Here is a 15745-nt window from a genome sequence, read left to right on the forward strand (position 1 = left end):
AATGAGAACTTTGCTGTCGTCCTTTTGATAATTAACTTAGTTCTATTGACGTTTCTTGCGTTTTGCAATTGAGATATAAGTTTGTAATATATTTAGCGGAAGTTGACGCATCACGCGCCGGTTTATGGACTGCTGGTCGAGAACCACTGATTTAATCAACTGATATTTTAACCATAGGATTCTTCCCCCCCACAAGTGGTGATGCAAAGATAATGGGTCACAGTATATTGGATGATATGAAGGGAGTTAGAGAATCACTTGGTCTTTGTCCTCAGTTTAACATTCTCTTTGATTTGTTGACAGTAGATGAACACCTGTATTTCTTTGCAAGGGTAAGCTGTAACCACATAGGCACCTAAAATCTGGTCTTATATTATTATATTTCTGTATGCTCCAACCTAGTGGTCAATAACGGTTTGTCTAAATTGTCTGTAACATAAAATAAGAGAAGACTAGTGCCGTAGCACATTTGGTTAGCGCACCTGCCTCTAACCTAGAGGTAATAGGTTCAAGGCTTGTCACCGCTACCATTGTGGGTATATGTGTATTGGGCAAGATTTAAACGCATTAAAGGGCAATGACAAGCACGAAAATCCCTTTTAACATTTGCTGCACTTTTTTTAGTTGAAAGGAATCGCAAAATCTGAAGTGAAAAAGGAATGCGATGATATGAGAAATATATTAAAACTCAACGATAAAGCTTCTGCCCAGTCATGTACATTGTCAGGGGGAATGAAAAGAAAACTTTCTGTTGGAATTGCTCTTTCTGCTGGATCTAAAGTAATTTCTTCTAATTGTTAATTTATCTAAATATAAGGAATATTATTTTAGGTCTGAGATTTTTTGGCAAATTTTCATGTGATTAAATTTTATTGTGAAAGACCGGCGTTTATTCTGCCATATCCGGCTATGTCACTATGTGTCTTGTCTAGAGAGAGCCACATAGATAGCAACCCCCAGCAGCATCAACAATATGTCTCATTATCTTGACAGCAACAGGAATATATATATAAGGAAATGTATCCCTGTTTTTGATCTTTTTGACCAAGTAATACAAACCATTTTGTGCTCTTTATTTTTCTTAAACTCAGTTGGTATATATGATATACCAAGGCTTCCCAATCTTTTTTAAAATTTACTCTCTGAAAATCCTTAAATTTTTTAACTCCCGAAAGTTCGTTTTTGGAAAATTGGTATACTCTTGGCGGGCCCTGAAGGTCGTTACACTGTCAAAATAAGTTTTTTTGATATATCAACAACTTGATATGTTCCAGTATGTCATATTGGATGAACCAACATCCGGAATGGATCCTGCTGCTCGAAGAGCGATCTGGGAGGTCCTCCAGTTGTCCCGACACAAATGTTCGATTCTTCTTTCAACTCATTTTATGGACGAAGCTGATTTACTTGGAGACAGGATCGCTATTATGGCAGAAGGAAAGCTACGTTGTACAGGTAATTAATGAAGGTAACTTGCTTTACCCTCCCGTGGCTAAGAAAATGACAGTTGTTATGACACTGGTTTTCTGTTTTATTCACTTAGTGCCATTTACGAGTTACTAAGTATGTAACTTTGTGGGTGTGATTTTTCTGTATATATGATAATTAGTTTAGATTATTGACCACTGGGTTGAAGGAATTGTCATTAAGTGTCTTGCTCAAGGACCCATACACACACAATAGTGGCAGCAACCGGTCTTGAACCCATTACCTTTAAGTTGAAGTCTGGTGTCCCACTTTGTCACTAGTTATATAACTTAGCCAGTTTATCTGTTTGAATTGTTCAACCTGAAATCATTCTGTATGCATAGACACCAAACCTGGGGTAACAGCGCAGGCAGTCTCTTGAAATTGGTAGGCCTACCTACCCTGCCACCAAATTTGTTTTATAGGAATGCTTGTTTAACTATTCCAGCCTTCCTGTATTTTTAAAAGTTTTTCTCCTATCTGTATGTACTATGAAATTTACCCATCTTTAACTATGCAAAGGATTGCATACACTCCTTAATTGTCGTTCTGTCATACCAGGTTCATCGGTTTTCTTGAAAAATAAGTTTGGTGTTGGATACCATGTTGTGCTTACCAAGACTCCAAGCTGTGATGTTGCTAAGGTAAAATTTCTGTTTTATATTCAAATTAATTGCCAGTTTTTTTGGGTTTTAGTTGGAAATAACTCGAAAATCCTTGAAGCGGGTTCCGTTATTCACAGTAGGTAAACGTCTTGCTTTTTTCAACTTGCTCAAAACAACACGTAACTCAGTTTAGTTCACTCTTGTATATATTATGTTTACTATGGACCACTACACGCTTATATAGTTACAACTGCAGGACGTAAGACACACGCAAAAAATAATATAAGAATTCTGTGTTAAAATTTTCTGTGTTATAAGCATTTGGTTACTCAATATATTTATCTATATTTCCTTTTTATTTTATTTGTTATTTGCCTTTTTCTATTTTCTTTTTTTTTCAGGTTGATGAAATATTTCGATCCCATGTTAAAGAGTCGAAGTTGGAACGAACGGCTGGAGGAGAAATTTCTTTTGTTCTTCCTTTTGATTCTTCTTCATCCTTTCCTAAGCTCTTCCAGACTCTTGAACAGGATGCGGGAGCGCTTGGCGTCACCAATTTCGGAGCAACTGTTACAACTATGGAAGAAGTATTTCTTCGGTGAGAATAATTCATAAATTAGACGATTTATGTAAAAAGATTAATAAGATCATGTATTTAAAAAAAAGACAAGTTGTTTAAAAAAATTAAATGAATTATATTTTTAAATGTCAAAAATAACAAATAAAGTGTGTTTAATTTTGGTATTTTGTTGAAAGTTGTTTGGACAGTTGGTTTAGTTGAAATATTTTTCTGTAGATAAAATGTTGAATAACAGTTGTAAATTTGTTTGAAATTTTGACAATTGTTTTACTATATAAAATATATTTTATTTATTTCTTTTACTATAGTAGCGAAAAATTATCAAATTTTATAAAAAAGCGGAGAGAGGAGAATTATTAAAAAGTATCACACTATGTAAAACAGAGTAAAAACTAGGAAAAGTCTCAGATAAAAGCTGAGCTGATGAACCTAGGATAGGCCATATCCACTTTAAATGAATCATTTCTCATACATAGGGTCACTGAGGATGCAAACACTGCAGTACAAAGTGTTAGCAGAAGATTATCTTTCTCTAAATCGGAAGTTGTACATGGGTCACCTAAGTTGGGTAGTGCGCCTACCAATGTTGTTCCATCGAAACGTAAGTTGGTTTTTAATTAGCAAAACAGATGGTTCAGAGCTGTAACTTAGAGGTTGGCGTGCCTGCCTGTAACTTAGAGGTTAGAGGTTTAAGACTCGTTGCTGCTACAATTGTGGGTGCATGTGTCATTGGGCAAGCCCTTAACAGCAAATGCTTCAATTCAGTGGTTACTGATGGGTTGTCTAAATTGTCGGCCATACATAAAAACAATCACACACAAAGTTACATATATGTTACTTTGTTACATATACACGAAAAAAAGATGTTTTTGGCCCAAACACGGATAAAGCTAGTTATATTTATTTAGTAATATGAATTGGTTTATCTTGCACGTTCCACCCAAAGTATTACTCTTTTTAACAAATACCTGAACCTGTTGAGACACTTGCAGTGCATTTTATTAGGCAATACACAGTGACCAACACGTACCAAAATTTAGGTATTCTTTCGTAATTCCATCTTGTTCCATCTATACAGAATACTTGCATTCTTCACTCAAATACAACGATGGTGTTGCTCTATGGTTCCAACAGTTTTATGCCTTACTCATTAAACGACTGTTGCATTCAAAAAGAAATTACAAGGTCATTACTTGATACTTATACATACATATTAATCATTCTTTTTTTAGCAGCTTATCTGGTATAAAACACATAGTGTATTTTTGAGGTTTTGCCAAAATAAAAAGCGTGGTGTATTTTCTAAGTTCTTTCTGTCTGCAGTCTGGCAAGAGTCTTAAATCACACTATGCTTTTTGTATTGCCGGATGACAGATGAAATGGCGAAAATACACTACGTTTTTATACCAGATGAGCCACTAGAAGATTATTCACATTTTACACTATGCCTGGTAACAGAAGTAACAAATTACGTTCTGTTGCCAAATATTAGACGAAACATCGTAAATACACTACGTTTTTGATCAGATTAGCCGCTAAAACATTATTTACACCATGCCTGGTAGCAGATTAACAGACTACATTCTCTTGCCGAATGGCAGACGAAACGTCAAAAATACACTATGTTTTTTATACCGAATGAGCCGGTAAAAGATTATTTTCATTATGCCTGTTAGCAGAAGTAACAAATTACATTTTTCTGTTACCCGCAACGAAAATATAAATAATTTACATTCAATCCCAGGTTGCTGTTGCCCAGATATTGGTTCCAGTTTTCTTTGCAATAATTTCAATCATGAACGCAAAGTTTCCACCTTTTGAACAAAAGAACGTCCCACTTGGTAAGAAAAGATTTTGTCTCTCATTTATGTCGTTACCTGGTTGTTCCTGCCAGTAGGGATATGCTTGTCTCAAAGATTAAGCCATGCAAGTCTAAGTCGGAGCTCTCGCGTAGGAAAACTATAAAATGCTCATTAAAATACGAAAATTTCTCATTAAAAAAACTACATGATACATGTTAATCTCTCATTACTTCTAAAACCATTTTGTTGTCCCCTATAAAAAGCTGTATATATGTTGTCCCCTTTAAGTTGTATGTTTGTGTCCCTTTTAAACTCCTTAACTTTGTCCCCATTGTTTTTTGTATATATGTTTTCCATGTTTTATTTTATGAGTATATAACCTAAGCTTTGTGGGGTTTTTGGATCATTACAATTATGTGCTACTGGTGTCAACATCCTTTTGAACTGAGTGACCTTGAGACTTTCAATACACTTTGGGTAATGGGACAACCCTAGCCCAAAGTCCTAGGACCCATGGCGTGCCACCCTGGGAGACCTTAGCCACATAGAATAGGATACATAATAAAATGAGTAGAAAAACTGGTTCAAGCAATATTTTCCAATACCATCTGAAATAAGTGCATTGATAAAATATTGTATAGTGATATGGTATGCCAGAATAAATACTCACAAAAAAAAGTAAATTAAAAATAAGACTTTTGTAAAAATTTCTAAACAAATTTCTGATCAAGCTAGAATAAGTATTTTTGGTTTACATCCACCAAGTTCTATTTAACACCGCAATATCTTTTTGTTTCAGATCTCTCTGTTGATCAGTATGGTCCCAACAATGTGTGGTACAACTTTACCCCAAATTCCCCTCTATCTGCTGACTTGAGCCAGTCCTACAAATCTGCTTTTAAAGGTTTGTTTCGTTTAAATTGTTTTTTCTTAACAGCAGGGTATAGGCTATTTAAGCATAAAATTGGACAGGTAAAACATAAGATGTCAACGTTGTTTAAAAGTTGAGTTGAAAACATATGGTGTCATAGCAGACAGGTGTATGAAACGGAACACCCATGTTATATCACATGTCGTTTTCCCATTACTCAAAAGCAAGTTACCTTCATTCATTCATATCGTTATTCATTATATCAGGTTTGGAATCAGCATATGAGGTTAATGAAGACATTGAGTTATTTCTTGCCAACAAATATTTAAAGGAGGGTGGAGACTTTAACACGGAGAACCTGATTGCTGGGAGTTTTCTTACAAATACAGGTATGTAACTTATAACTGTTTTAGAATAATAAATTCCGCGAATCTGATCCAGGTCTGGTGCTCATATAGTTGGACATTATTGTGTAAAGAAGTACCGTAAGAATCTGGTAATATGAAAAAGTATCAGACACAAATCAAGTCCAGCGAATTGCATAATATAAATAAAAATAAGAAATATATATTTTGCCTAAATGGCACCGTCAGTCTTTTATTTAAACAATTCAAACAGATACAGCGCATATGTAACTTGTGTGTTTAAAATTTTCCATATTGGCAGATTTAGCAAGGTCAATAAATTCTTGCTAAATGGAATACGAAACGTTGGAACAAAATTAACATTTTAATAACGGAAAAGCAAACAAAATTGTGTTAAGTTATGTCTTGTAGGAAAATGGTATTTTGCTATATAAAACAAAACTGTTTGTAAGTGGTTAATTTATATAAATATTGTCTAAATTAAAGTATATAATTATTCATTACTAATAAAATCATAAATATTTTTTGCTACTTATTTTGTCAAATTTAATGAGCGTTTTTTTTCGATTTGTGTATTGTTTTTTCGATTTATGTATATTTTAGAAATCGTACTTCAAAGCATAGTTAGTCAATACACTGCACGTAACTTTTTTTTCAGCCACAAATACATCAAAAAGTATAGCTTGGTTCAATAACCAAGCATACCACACACCAGCTTCTACATTGCTGTATATGGACCAGGCTTATATAAGAATGGTTGGTGATGGCGTGTATAAGAATTTTACAATGGAAATATGGAACTCTCCACTACCACGCAATTCAACTAATAGAGTGCAGGAACAACTGCTAGGGTAGGTATTAAGTTTTTAGTCTGGCACATTGGTTAGCGCCTGCCTCTTACCCAGAGGTAAGGGGTTCAATGCTCGTGACTGCTACAGTTTTGGGCGCACGTTTCCTTCCGCAAGACACCTATTGGCAATTGATTAAACTGAGTGGTCACTGATGGGTTGTTTAAATTACCAGCTATTACAGAAAAAATGATCACCCATAAAGTTACATACGTGGTAACTGGTAAGCTTGCAAGTGGTGTATGAAACAGAACACCAGAACAAACTTAATAAAAGTCTGTGTATTCTAATTTATGCGGGTGAGGTCCTATAGCAAGGACCTCCGATTTAAGCCATAGTTGGCCCAAAACCCCAACACTCAGACTGCATGTGTTTTTAAAAATTGTTTTTTACGAAAACTTATAAAAGTTGCTTACACATGTAATAAACCTTATACCAGTAAAAAAGGGAAGTCAACTAATAAAAACTGTATTTTCAGGTCATTATCTGGCTTCCTGATTGCTTTTAACATCGTTCTTGGATTTTCTTTTCTCGCTGCATCGTTTTGCATCTTCCTTGTAAGAGAGAGAGTCGACCGATCTTCTCTCCTCCAAGCTCTTGCCGGAGTTGATCCCGTTTGCTTCTGGATGTCAACGTTCACATGGGATTTCATCAACTTTATCACTCCGTGCTTGCTCACTATGGTTTGTCATTTAATTAAACTTTTGCTAAATATTTATTTTCATAAAAAAATAAAACTTAAAATATATTTTTTTAATTTTTAATTTTTTTTCGATTTATAAACTTTTTATTAAACTGAAATGAATGTAAGTTATTTATCCTATTGTGAGGTTACAACCACAGTCAATATGTCAACATATTTTTTAATACACCTTGTGTCTGCTTACTAACTTATTTACCCTCGCGTGGCAGGAAAAGACAGTTATTAGAACATAGGTGTTCTGTTTCGTACACCTCGTTCCCGCTTACGAGTTACCACTTATGTAACTTTGTAGGTGATTATTTTAAATTTTTAAATTTACATATACCCACTGGGTTGGAGCAATTGTCGTTAAATGTATAAAAAAACATCATAGTCTAGATAAAACACACGAATTTTTCACAGATAATGTTTGCTGCCTTCAGTGTGACCGAATTCACCAACCATGCTGGCATTGCAATACTTCTATTCATACTTTACTGTTGGGCTTCCCTACCCCTGATGTACGTACTGTCCATGTTCTTTCAAGTTCCCTCCACAGCTCTTGTCCGAATCACTATACTTAACATCATCACGGGACTGGCATCTATTATCACTGTCAATGTGCTACGATTACTTTGTAAGTTATATCGATTTTTGTACATTGTTTGTAGTGTGGCTTTTTGTATATTGTTTTAATTACAATAGTGGTTAGACTGGTTACACAAAATCATTGCATCGTTTGCTATCATTGTGGGTGTATGTGTGTTTGGCAAGAACCTTAACTTTTGAAAAAAACTTTGAAAGTTATATTTTCTGCTATATTCTGCTTAAGTTCCTGGCAATACACTAAAAAGTAAACCCATTGTTTAATAATGGGTTAAAAATTGGAACAAAATGCAATTAATTATTAATTCTATTTTCTCATCCCATTTGGTAGTAAACAAAAAACATTCAAAGAATTATAAAACGGTATCCTCAGGACTCCCATAGACCGATGTTAATTGTTTAAAACATATTCGGGATGTTTGGATATTATGCGCTAAAGGTGTCCCATCTTACCCTGCAGTTAAAAAATGTTAAAAAAATGAACAATTATAATGCTGTTTTATATTACCAAAAATCTATATTCTTTCCAGCACTAAATAAAGAAGCGAATATTCTTGACTGGGTGTTTCTACTCATGCCACAATATTGCTTGGGTCAGGGTTTGGCAGATTTGTATGCAAATGATCAAATGGTTAATATTTGCACTTCGGATCCATTCCTTGAAATCTACTGCAGAGAGATGGGTAAGAGGCATGCTATTGTGATTGTAATAAGAAACATTTCTTAGGTAAAGTTTAAAAAATTTTCCCGATAATCTAAAAAAATCTCATAGTCTTAAAAAAATTTCATAAAATCTATAAAACATACAATAAGTTCAAAAATTTTTCACAAAGTTTAAAACTTTTTCCTGAAGTGTAAAAAGTGTTTTCCTTTTTTTTAAAGGTAACTTGGGCTTGTATGTAATGTAAGCTTTGATTATACTGTTACGAGAGCCATACCATAAATATAAACCGAGCTAACAAATGAAGTCCTAATATTTTAAAACATCACAGGATTTGACTTTCAAACCAACTTCCTTGCATGGAACCAATATGGAGTTGGAAGATTTGCGACTTTCCTTGGATCTCAGGGTGTTGTCTTCTTTATTATTCTCTTCATGGTAGAGTTTGATGTTGTTCAACGTGCATGGAACTCATTTAAGATTAGACACAACAGCACGGTACGATTTTATAGTTTATGCTGTAACTAGGAGAAAAAAAAGCACTTTCTGTCTGTCTGCTAGGCAACCACGCTAATTTTCTTCCAATTAAATGTGAATATGTTTAAAATGTAAACAAGTTTTAATAACTGTTGTTTTGTCGCAATATCCTGTCTTTTTGTTTTAAATGTTTCCAAGAGACAAATGGGGTTATTATTATAGTTTGTCCGGCACAGTGGATAGCGCGCCTACATGTTACTATGGGGTTAAGGGTTCAAGGCTACCCACTGCTAGTGCTACTATTGTGGCCATATGTGTCAATGGGCAACACACTTAACAGCAATTACATCAAACCATTGATCACTTATGGGTAATTTTCACATAGAAACAGCTCTCTTATACACCTTGATTGCTGTAACTTAGGATAAGAACTGTCTAAACTCTCCTAAAATCAAAAAACTAGCTATCGCAAATGCGGTTTTTTCAATAAATTTTTAAATTTAAAAAAAAATACAAAAAGGAGGTAGAGGGTTCACCTTATAACCTCCCTGGTTGCGCCACTGTTATTGCTGCATAAACCAAGTCACCAGATCCAGACATTCAACTTTTATTTTCAGCAGAAACCAATGATGGCTGCGTTATCAGCTTTGCTTGAGGATGATGATGTAGCAGAGGAGAGGGATCGGATCAACAACACTGATCTTCCAAATCTAGTCGTCACTGATCGACTTATCATAAAAAATCTTCGAAAAGTAATTTTCTTACTAATTTTATTTTTAAAAAGATTTCGAATTTTTTTTTTGATTAATTCTTCGAAAACAATTTTTTAAATTTTTTAAACACTATTTTAAGCATATTGCTAATTTAAAACCTCTTGTCCCTATTCTGTAAAAAATATATAAAGTAGTTCAAAATATAGTAAAAAAAATTATATATGTATCTATATATAGAGGTTTTAAATCTAAAAGATATATAAATAAAATTGGAAAACATTATAAAATAAAGAAAAAATAATATATATTTATATATCTGCATTTTGCACCATTAAAATTTTAATCACTTTTCAAACCAGGTTTATAAAAGTGGTTCCACGTCTCATGTAGCGGTTGACCAGTTATGTGTTGGAATACCAGAGGCTGAATGCTTTGGTTTATTAGGGATAAACGGAGCCGGCAAAACAACAACTTTTAAAATGATAACCGGAGATTATCGACCCACAAGTGGAAGTGCTTTCCTTGATGGATATGATGTTAGGACTCAACTAAGAATGGTCAGTTGTTTTTATTTACATTACTATTATAATAACGCACAATTTTGTTTCTAAGTTTAACTTAATTAAACATAAATGGTCGTTTGTTTGTCTGCTAGGAGTAGCGCCCATGCTTTTTTTCGACCACGCTTTTAAACATTTTTTTTATTTAAATTATTTGGATTTTTACTGCATAAGGTATCTGTTAATGTCACTGTACCTTCCTGTATCCTAAAGGTTACATGTTTAAGGCTGGTCTGTGTTACAAATGTGGGTGATTTGATTGTCCTTGGACAAGACACTTAACTGCAATTGCTCCAACCCAGTGGTCCATTAAGCGTTTGTCTGCCATAGAATAGAAAATCCAAAAAGATTGATCACTTTACATATGTGGTAACTCGTAAATGCATACGTATGCATATATGGTAACATTTAAGCGTGTACAAGTTGTATGAAACAAAAAAAAATATTAAAAAAAACACATATATTATTGCCTTGCGAGGATAAAAACAAGTTGCATTCATTTATTCCCCATTAATAATTTTCACACACTTTTTCAGGCTCAACAAAGAATGGGATATTGCCCACAATTTGATGCTCTCATTGAGCAAATGACGGGCGCTGAAACCCTTCGTATGTTTGCCCGTTTACGTGGTGTGCCTGAATCTGATATACCGGCGTGTATCAATAACTTGGGTAGGATCCTTCACTTCAGCGAACACATTGACAAACCTTGTGAAACATACAGGTAATTGTCCCTTACTGCAGTAGTTGTAACTTAAACAAAACCAATTGTGAATTTTTTAAAAAGTTTTTTTTTACCTAAAGAAATGAAGTACTATGTGTTAGGATGGATACTAATACCCCAAATTATCTCGTATTTCCTTATCGTGTTTGATTGTTCGATTTACAACGCTCTTTTAGAGTTGTGAAGATATGGTTATATAATTTAAATATTCTGTGTTTTCTACCTAATTAGCAATAAATGAGACTTTAAACATGGACCATCCCGAATTTGTATCTGTTATGTTTTTAATATTTAAAATAAAAGTAATATTTTGTTTTAAACAATAAAATTCAATTAAACATTTACCACGTTTTTGTTAAATAAATTAGACGATTTTTTTATTATTTACAGTCCTAATAATAAAATTAAAGTAGACTTTTATCATGTTTTTTATATAAAAAAAAATAAAAAATATTTTTAAAAGTAATATACTTTCTTTTTTTTGTTTGTACAAGTGGTGGGAACAAACGAAAGTTGAGCACAGCGATTGCTCTCGTTGGTAATCCTCCTGTTGTCCTCCTGGATGAGCCGAGCACAGGGATGGATCCTGGAGCAAAGAGGATGTTGTGGGATGCTATTGCTGCAGTGAGGAGCAGTGGGTGCTCTATTGTTATCACATCTCACAGGTTGGAATTGAATGAATAAATTGATAAATGAATAAATGTAACTTATTTGGAAATAAAATTAAACGTATTTTTTTGGAAATGAAATTAAATGTAACTTTTTTTTAAATGAAATTAAATGTAACTTTAAAAAAAATAAAATTGTGTAACTTATTTATTCTTGTGGAGGGAAAATTAGGGTTGTTTGAACTTGTGTGTTCTGTTTCACACATTTTGGCCAGCTTATAACTATAAGCTATCACCTATGTAGCTTTTTGTAGTTGTTTTTATTTTGTATGGCTGAAAATTTAGACAACCCATTGTTGACCACTGGGTCGAGCAATTGCGATTAAGTGTCTTGCCCAAGGACACATACACCCACAATGGTAGCAGCGACAAGCCTTGAACGCATTATCTCTTATATACTGGTTCCAATGCTTGTTTTCAGTATGGAAGAATGTGAAGCACTTTGTACAAGACTAGCAATCATGGTGAACGGAAAACTACGATGTCTTGGTGGACCTCAACACCTTAAGAGCAAGTTTGGTGAAGGTTATACAATTGAAATGAAAGTGAAATCAAACCCTGGACTTTCTAAAGTATACATGGAAGACAATTTCCCAGGTTAACTTTATTATTTAGCAATTGGGTGTAATTTAGTACAAGTTTAAATTTAATAAGACAAAAAATCAGACATTGTTATTTTATAAAAAAAAGTTGCATTTAAAATACATTTGACATTTAAATTTGTTTTGCATTAATTTTTTTTCATGTCTTCAATTTTTTTGCATTTAAAATTTTTTTTGTATTTTTACCAAATTTAACTCGAAATTATTGTAACTAGGCAGTACATTAAAAGATGAACATCAGGGCCTTCTCACATATCATGTCCCTCAATATAAAGTTGATGGTTCAAATCTCAACCTATCTATGGTAAGTGATAAGAGTTTCAATGTGCAGCTCGTGTGACAAAATCTGCAATTTGGCCCGTGTAAGGAAAAAGGTTGCTGACTCCTGCAATAAATATTAACATTAAAATTGTTTTATGACAGTTTTTATTTATATTTTCAAGTCGATAATTTTTCCTAGGTGTTTAAACTTTTTTTTATATTTTTTTTTCTTTATGGGTGAGGTCCTTGTCAAGGACCTGGGATTTAGGCTAAATTTGGCTCATTACCACAACACCCGGAAAGCTCATGTAAGCCCTTCTTGCGAGCGGTGCCGCGACACCGCATATTGGCACCATTTTTTTATCCCGGTGTGCTTACGAGTTACCATACTTTTCAACTTTGTGTATGATTTTTACAGAACATAAAAATTGTTTTATGAAAACTTTTTTTCGAATAAGGTATTTTTTCTCTAGGTGTTTGAACTGATGGAACAAGGAAAATCTGAGTCAAAAATAAGCGATTACACTGTATCGCAAACCTCATTAGAGCAAGTGTTCCTTAGTTTAGTTCGTTGGCAACGAGAAGCTACAGAAGTCGATTTATCCTCAAGTTCTGCCAATGAAGCTACAGCATAGTTTAATTTCTGTGTTTTTATTTGAAGACTACAATTTTATTTTATTGAAGTAATAAAAAGCATGATGCAATTTTGTTGTGTGCAATCAGAAGTACTACTGTGAATTCTACACACTTTTTGTTCCTTTAGTAACGTTTTCTGACACTTTACACTTAGATGACGGTATTTGTATTGTTGTGTGATGGATTATTGTCATTGTTATAAAATTGTCGCCTGTGCAGTAAGTCACAGATTGAACTATTTTGTGTTGTATGTATTAAATATATATACTGTACTTAAGTGTTATATGAATATTGAAATCATATTGTAGTGTTTTTTCACAAGATTCCATATAATTCTTCGTTTAGATTTTACCGGTTTTACGAGCTGTTAAATAAATGCGTGACACAATTACTAATTTGTTTCCACATTTAGTGCGTTAGGATTGTTTTATAATGTCGGTAGTTCGTTGTACTGTGGTCTATAGAAGTCTAAATCGTGGACTCTCTGTAAACCGCTTCAAAAATTCACAAACAAGATCAAAAAGTGAAAACACCTCATCTGATGTGAACAATTTGTCTGTAAGTCAAATCAATTATTTATTTATTTGCGACATAAATTCATTTTTCTTGAATATTTTAGATTCCTGAGAAAAGTTATGCAAATGAATCGATTACGAAAAAACGAGCAAGACTTCATTGGCAAAGTAGAAAAAGGGGAATTTCGGAAAACTGTTTGATATTTAGTACCTTTGCAGCAAAGTATCTAAACAGGTGTCATATTTCATCCTAATTCAACTTTTTTTTATTGATTTGCATATTTGTCTGATTTTGAAATATTGGGTGTTTTTGCTAGTATGAGAACTAGCAAATTTTCTAACCTTTGTCAAAATTTTTAGTTTTTCTCCAGAACAAATTGAAATTTACGATAAAATCTTGAACAAACCAAACAATGATTGGGACGTTTATTATTGGATGGTGGGAACAAAGAATGTTCCGAATGAATACCAAAGTGAAATAATGGATATGTTACAAGAGCATTGTAGGTATGTATTCTGCTTTAAATATTTAAGCAGTATTTGTTTAAAATAACAAGGACACTTTCCCACTAGCATACAGCGATTGCTTATTAAATGCCTCCATTTTCTGGTCTGAATATATTTTTTCCTTATGTTTTGGGTGTTTAAAATCATTGTCTGTGTGTTGCTATGTCACAGTGATTAGCGAGCCTGCCTCTGATCCAGAGATTACAGGTTAAGATGCTACCATTGTTGACGAATGTCTCCTTAGGCAAAACACTTAAATACAATTGCCCCAACCCAATGGTCACTAATGGGTTGTCTAAGTTGTCAGCCATACAGATAAAAATACAATCACAGTTGAGTTACATGCATGGTAACTCTTAAAAAGGCACGAGGTGTATGAAACAAACCACTCATGTTATAACAACTGTTGTTTTCCTGCTACTTAAATTAAGAAAGTTTTTATTTGTGATTGTAATATTATTTTGCTGCTAGAAACAACAAAAAAGAAGAGAGATTTATTCAACCAGCTCTTGAATATGAACCCGTGCCAGCTAAAGAAAGTTAAAAAATTTGGAAAAAGTTTCTTTTATGAACATCAGCACTCATGTAAGGAAGTTCTATGTATTGCACTGTTAGATTTTCATTTGCATAAAAATTTTTGCTCAGTTTTATTTATATTATATAAAGATCTTAAATAGCTCTTTTATACTACAGCATTATCAATAAATGGATTTTATCCAGTGTGTACGTAAATTATGACTATCATTTTACTGTTATTTTGCATTCTTTGCATATGTATCTGATCACCATTCACTAAATATGAAAACAAAATAAATGAATTGTAGTAGGGTGGGGTAAGATGGGGCATTTTTATCGCCTTATTTGGTAGTAAACAGAATATTTACAGAATTATATAACTGTGTCCCACAACTCCAAAAGGGCATGTTATATCATATATAACTTATATGATCAAAACACGATCAGGAAATAATATTTTTGGTAGTAACGGTGTATCTCACCCTACTATAGCAGTGTGGGGGAAGATAGGACACCGATTGGTTCTATTTTTTAAACAAACAGCGAATACAACTCCTGTTGTTATTTCAAATTGTTTAAAACGTGATCGGGATGCTTGGATATTATGTGCTAACGGTATCCCACTTTACACCACAGTACTATATGTTAGATATTTTTTAACATTGGTTTTACAACACGCAGCCAACCAGAAGAGGTGCATTTGATGAGTTTTAATACTGCCAGGTGAAAAATTTGCGCTGTTTATTCTTGCTCTACAATATATTGTGTGAATATGAATAAATATTGTGGTAACAAAATACCTTGTTTTGGTATTTTGTTTATTTTGCATATTATGTTTCAAGTTATTTTCAACATTTTTTGTTGCATTTGAAAGAATACAAAACCATGTTACATAACGGAGTCAATTTTTGGAAATTAATTAAAATCTAGCAAGTCGCTTTTATATACTTCGGAAGTATATCGTATAATATGATATCATATTTGTGGATAGTAAGTTTTTGAACTGTATTTACAATTTGAATGAATAAATGAATGGACACATACGCCCACAATAGTAGCAGCGTCGAGCCTTGAATGGG

General features: G+C 33.4%; 2 protein-coding genes across 5 annotated transcripts in view; both read left to right on the forward strand.

Moving 5' to 3' along the window:
• LOC100176922 (ATP-binding cassette sub-family A member 3-like) overlaps nucleotides 1-13537 on the forward strand; it is a 29640-nt gene extending 16103 nt beyond the window's left edge. For 3 of the 4 annotated variants that reach the window (XM_018813428.2, XM_026835996.1, XM_018813427.2), the window contains 22 exons: nucleotides 178-332; nucleotides 625-780; nucleotides 1275-1455; nucleotides 2029-2111; nucleotides 2474-2670; nucleotides 3129-3253; nucleotides 3731-3837; nucleotides 4397-4493; nucleotides 5254-5358; nucleotides 5592-5714; nucleotides 6349-6541; nucleotides 7017-7221; nucleotides 7644-7857; nucleotides 8357-8509; nucleotides 8819-8985; nucleotides 9582-9716; nucleotides 10037-10234; nucleotides 10774-10961; nucleotides 11456-11626; nucleotides 12051-12226; nucleotides 12447-12535; nucleotides 12966-13537. In XM_018813428.2, coding sequence (XP_018668973.1) covers nucleotides 178-332; nucleotides 625-780; nucleotides 1275-1455; nucleotides 2029-2111; nucleotides 2474-2670; nucleotides 3129-3253; nucleotides 3731-3837; nucleotides 4397-4493; nucleotides 5254-5358; nucleotides 5592-5714; nucleotides 6349-6541; nucleotides 7017-7221; nucleotides 7644-7857; nucleotides 8357-8509; nucleotides 8819-8985; nucleotides 9582-9716; nucleotides 10037-10234; nucleotides 10774-10961; nucleotides 11456-11626; nucleotides 12051-12226; nucleotides 12447-12535; nucleotides 12966-13127 — 3380 coding nt within the window. In that variant the 3' untranslated portion in view covers nucleotides 13128-13537. The remainder of the gene's footprint in view (nucleotides 1-177; nucleotides 333-624; nucleotides 781-1274; nucleotides 1456-2028; nucleotides 2112-2473; nucleotides 2671-3128; nucleotides 3254-3730; nucleotides 3838-4396; nucleotides 4494-5253; nucleotides 5359-5591; nucleotides 5715-6348; nucleotides 6542-7016; nucleotides 7222-7643; nucleotides 7858-8356; nucleotides 8510-8818; nucleotides 8986-9581; nucleotides 9717-10036; nucleotides 10235-10773; nucleotides 10962-11455; nucleotides 11627-12050; nucleotides 12227-12446; nucleotides 12536-12965) is intronic. The other variant, XM_026835997.1, reaches the window with a different exon arrangement.
• A 1-nt stretch (nucleotide 13538) lies between these two features.
• Nucleotides 13539-15562, forward strand: LOC100187147 (succinate dehydrogenase assembly factor 2, mitochondrial-like). Its single transcript, XM_002124172.5, has 5 exons — nucleotides 13539-13686; nucleotides 13748-13878; nucleotides 14004-14150; nucleotides 14622-14735; nucleotides 15348-15562. The coding sequence occupies exons 1-4, from the start codon at nucleotides 13561-13563 to the stop codon at nucleotides 14692-14694; spliced, it is 477 nt and encodes a 158-aa protein (XP_002124208.1). The 5' UTR covers nucleotides 13539-13560; the 3' UTR covers nucleotides 14695-14735; nucleotides 15348-15562.
• The last annotated feature ends 183 nt before the right edge of the window (nucleotides 15563-15745 follow it).

Source organism: Ciona intestinalis, chromosome 9 (assembly GCF_000224145.3).
Source record: "Ciona intestinalis chromosome 9, KH, whole genome shotgun sequence".
Taxonomy (NCBI): Eukaryota; Metazoa; Chordata; class Ascidiacea; order Phlebobranchia; family Cionidae; genus Ciona; species Ciona intestinalis.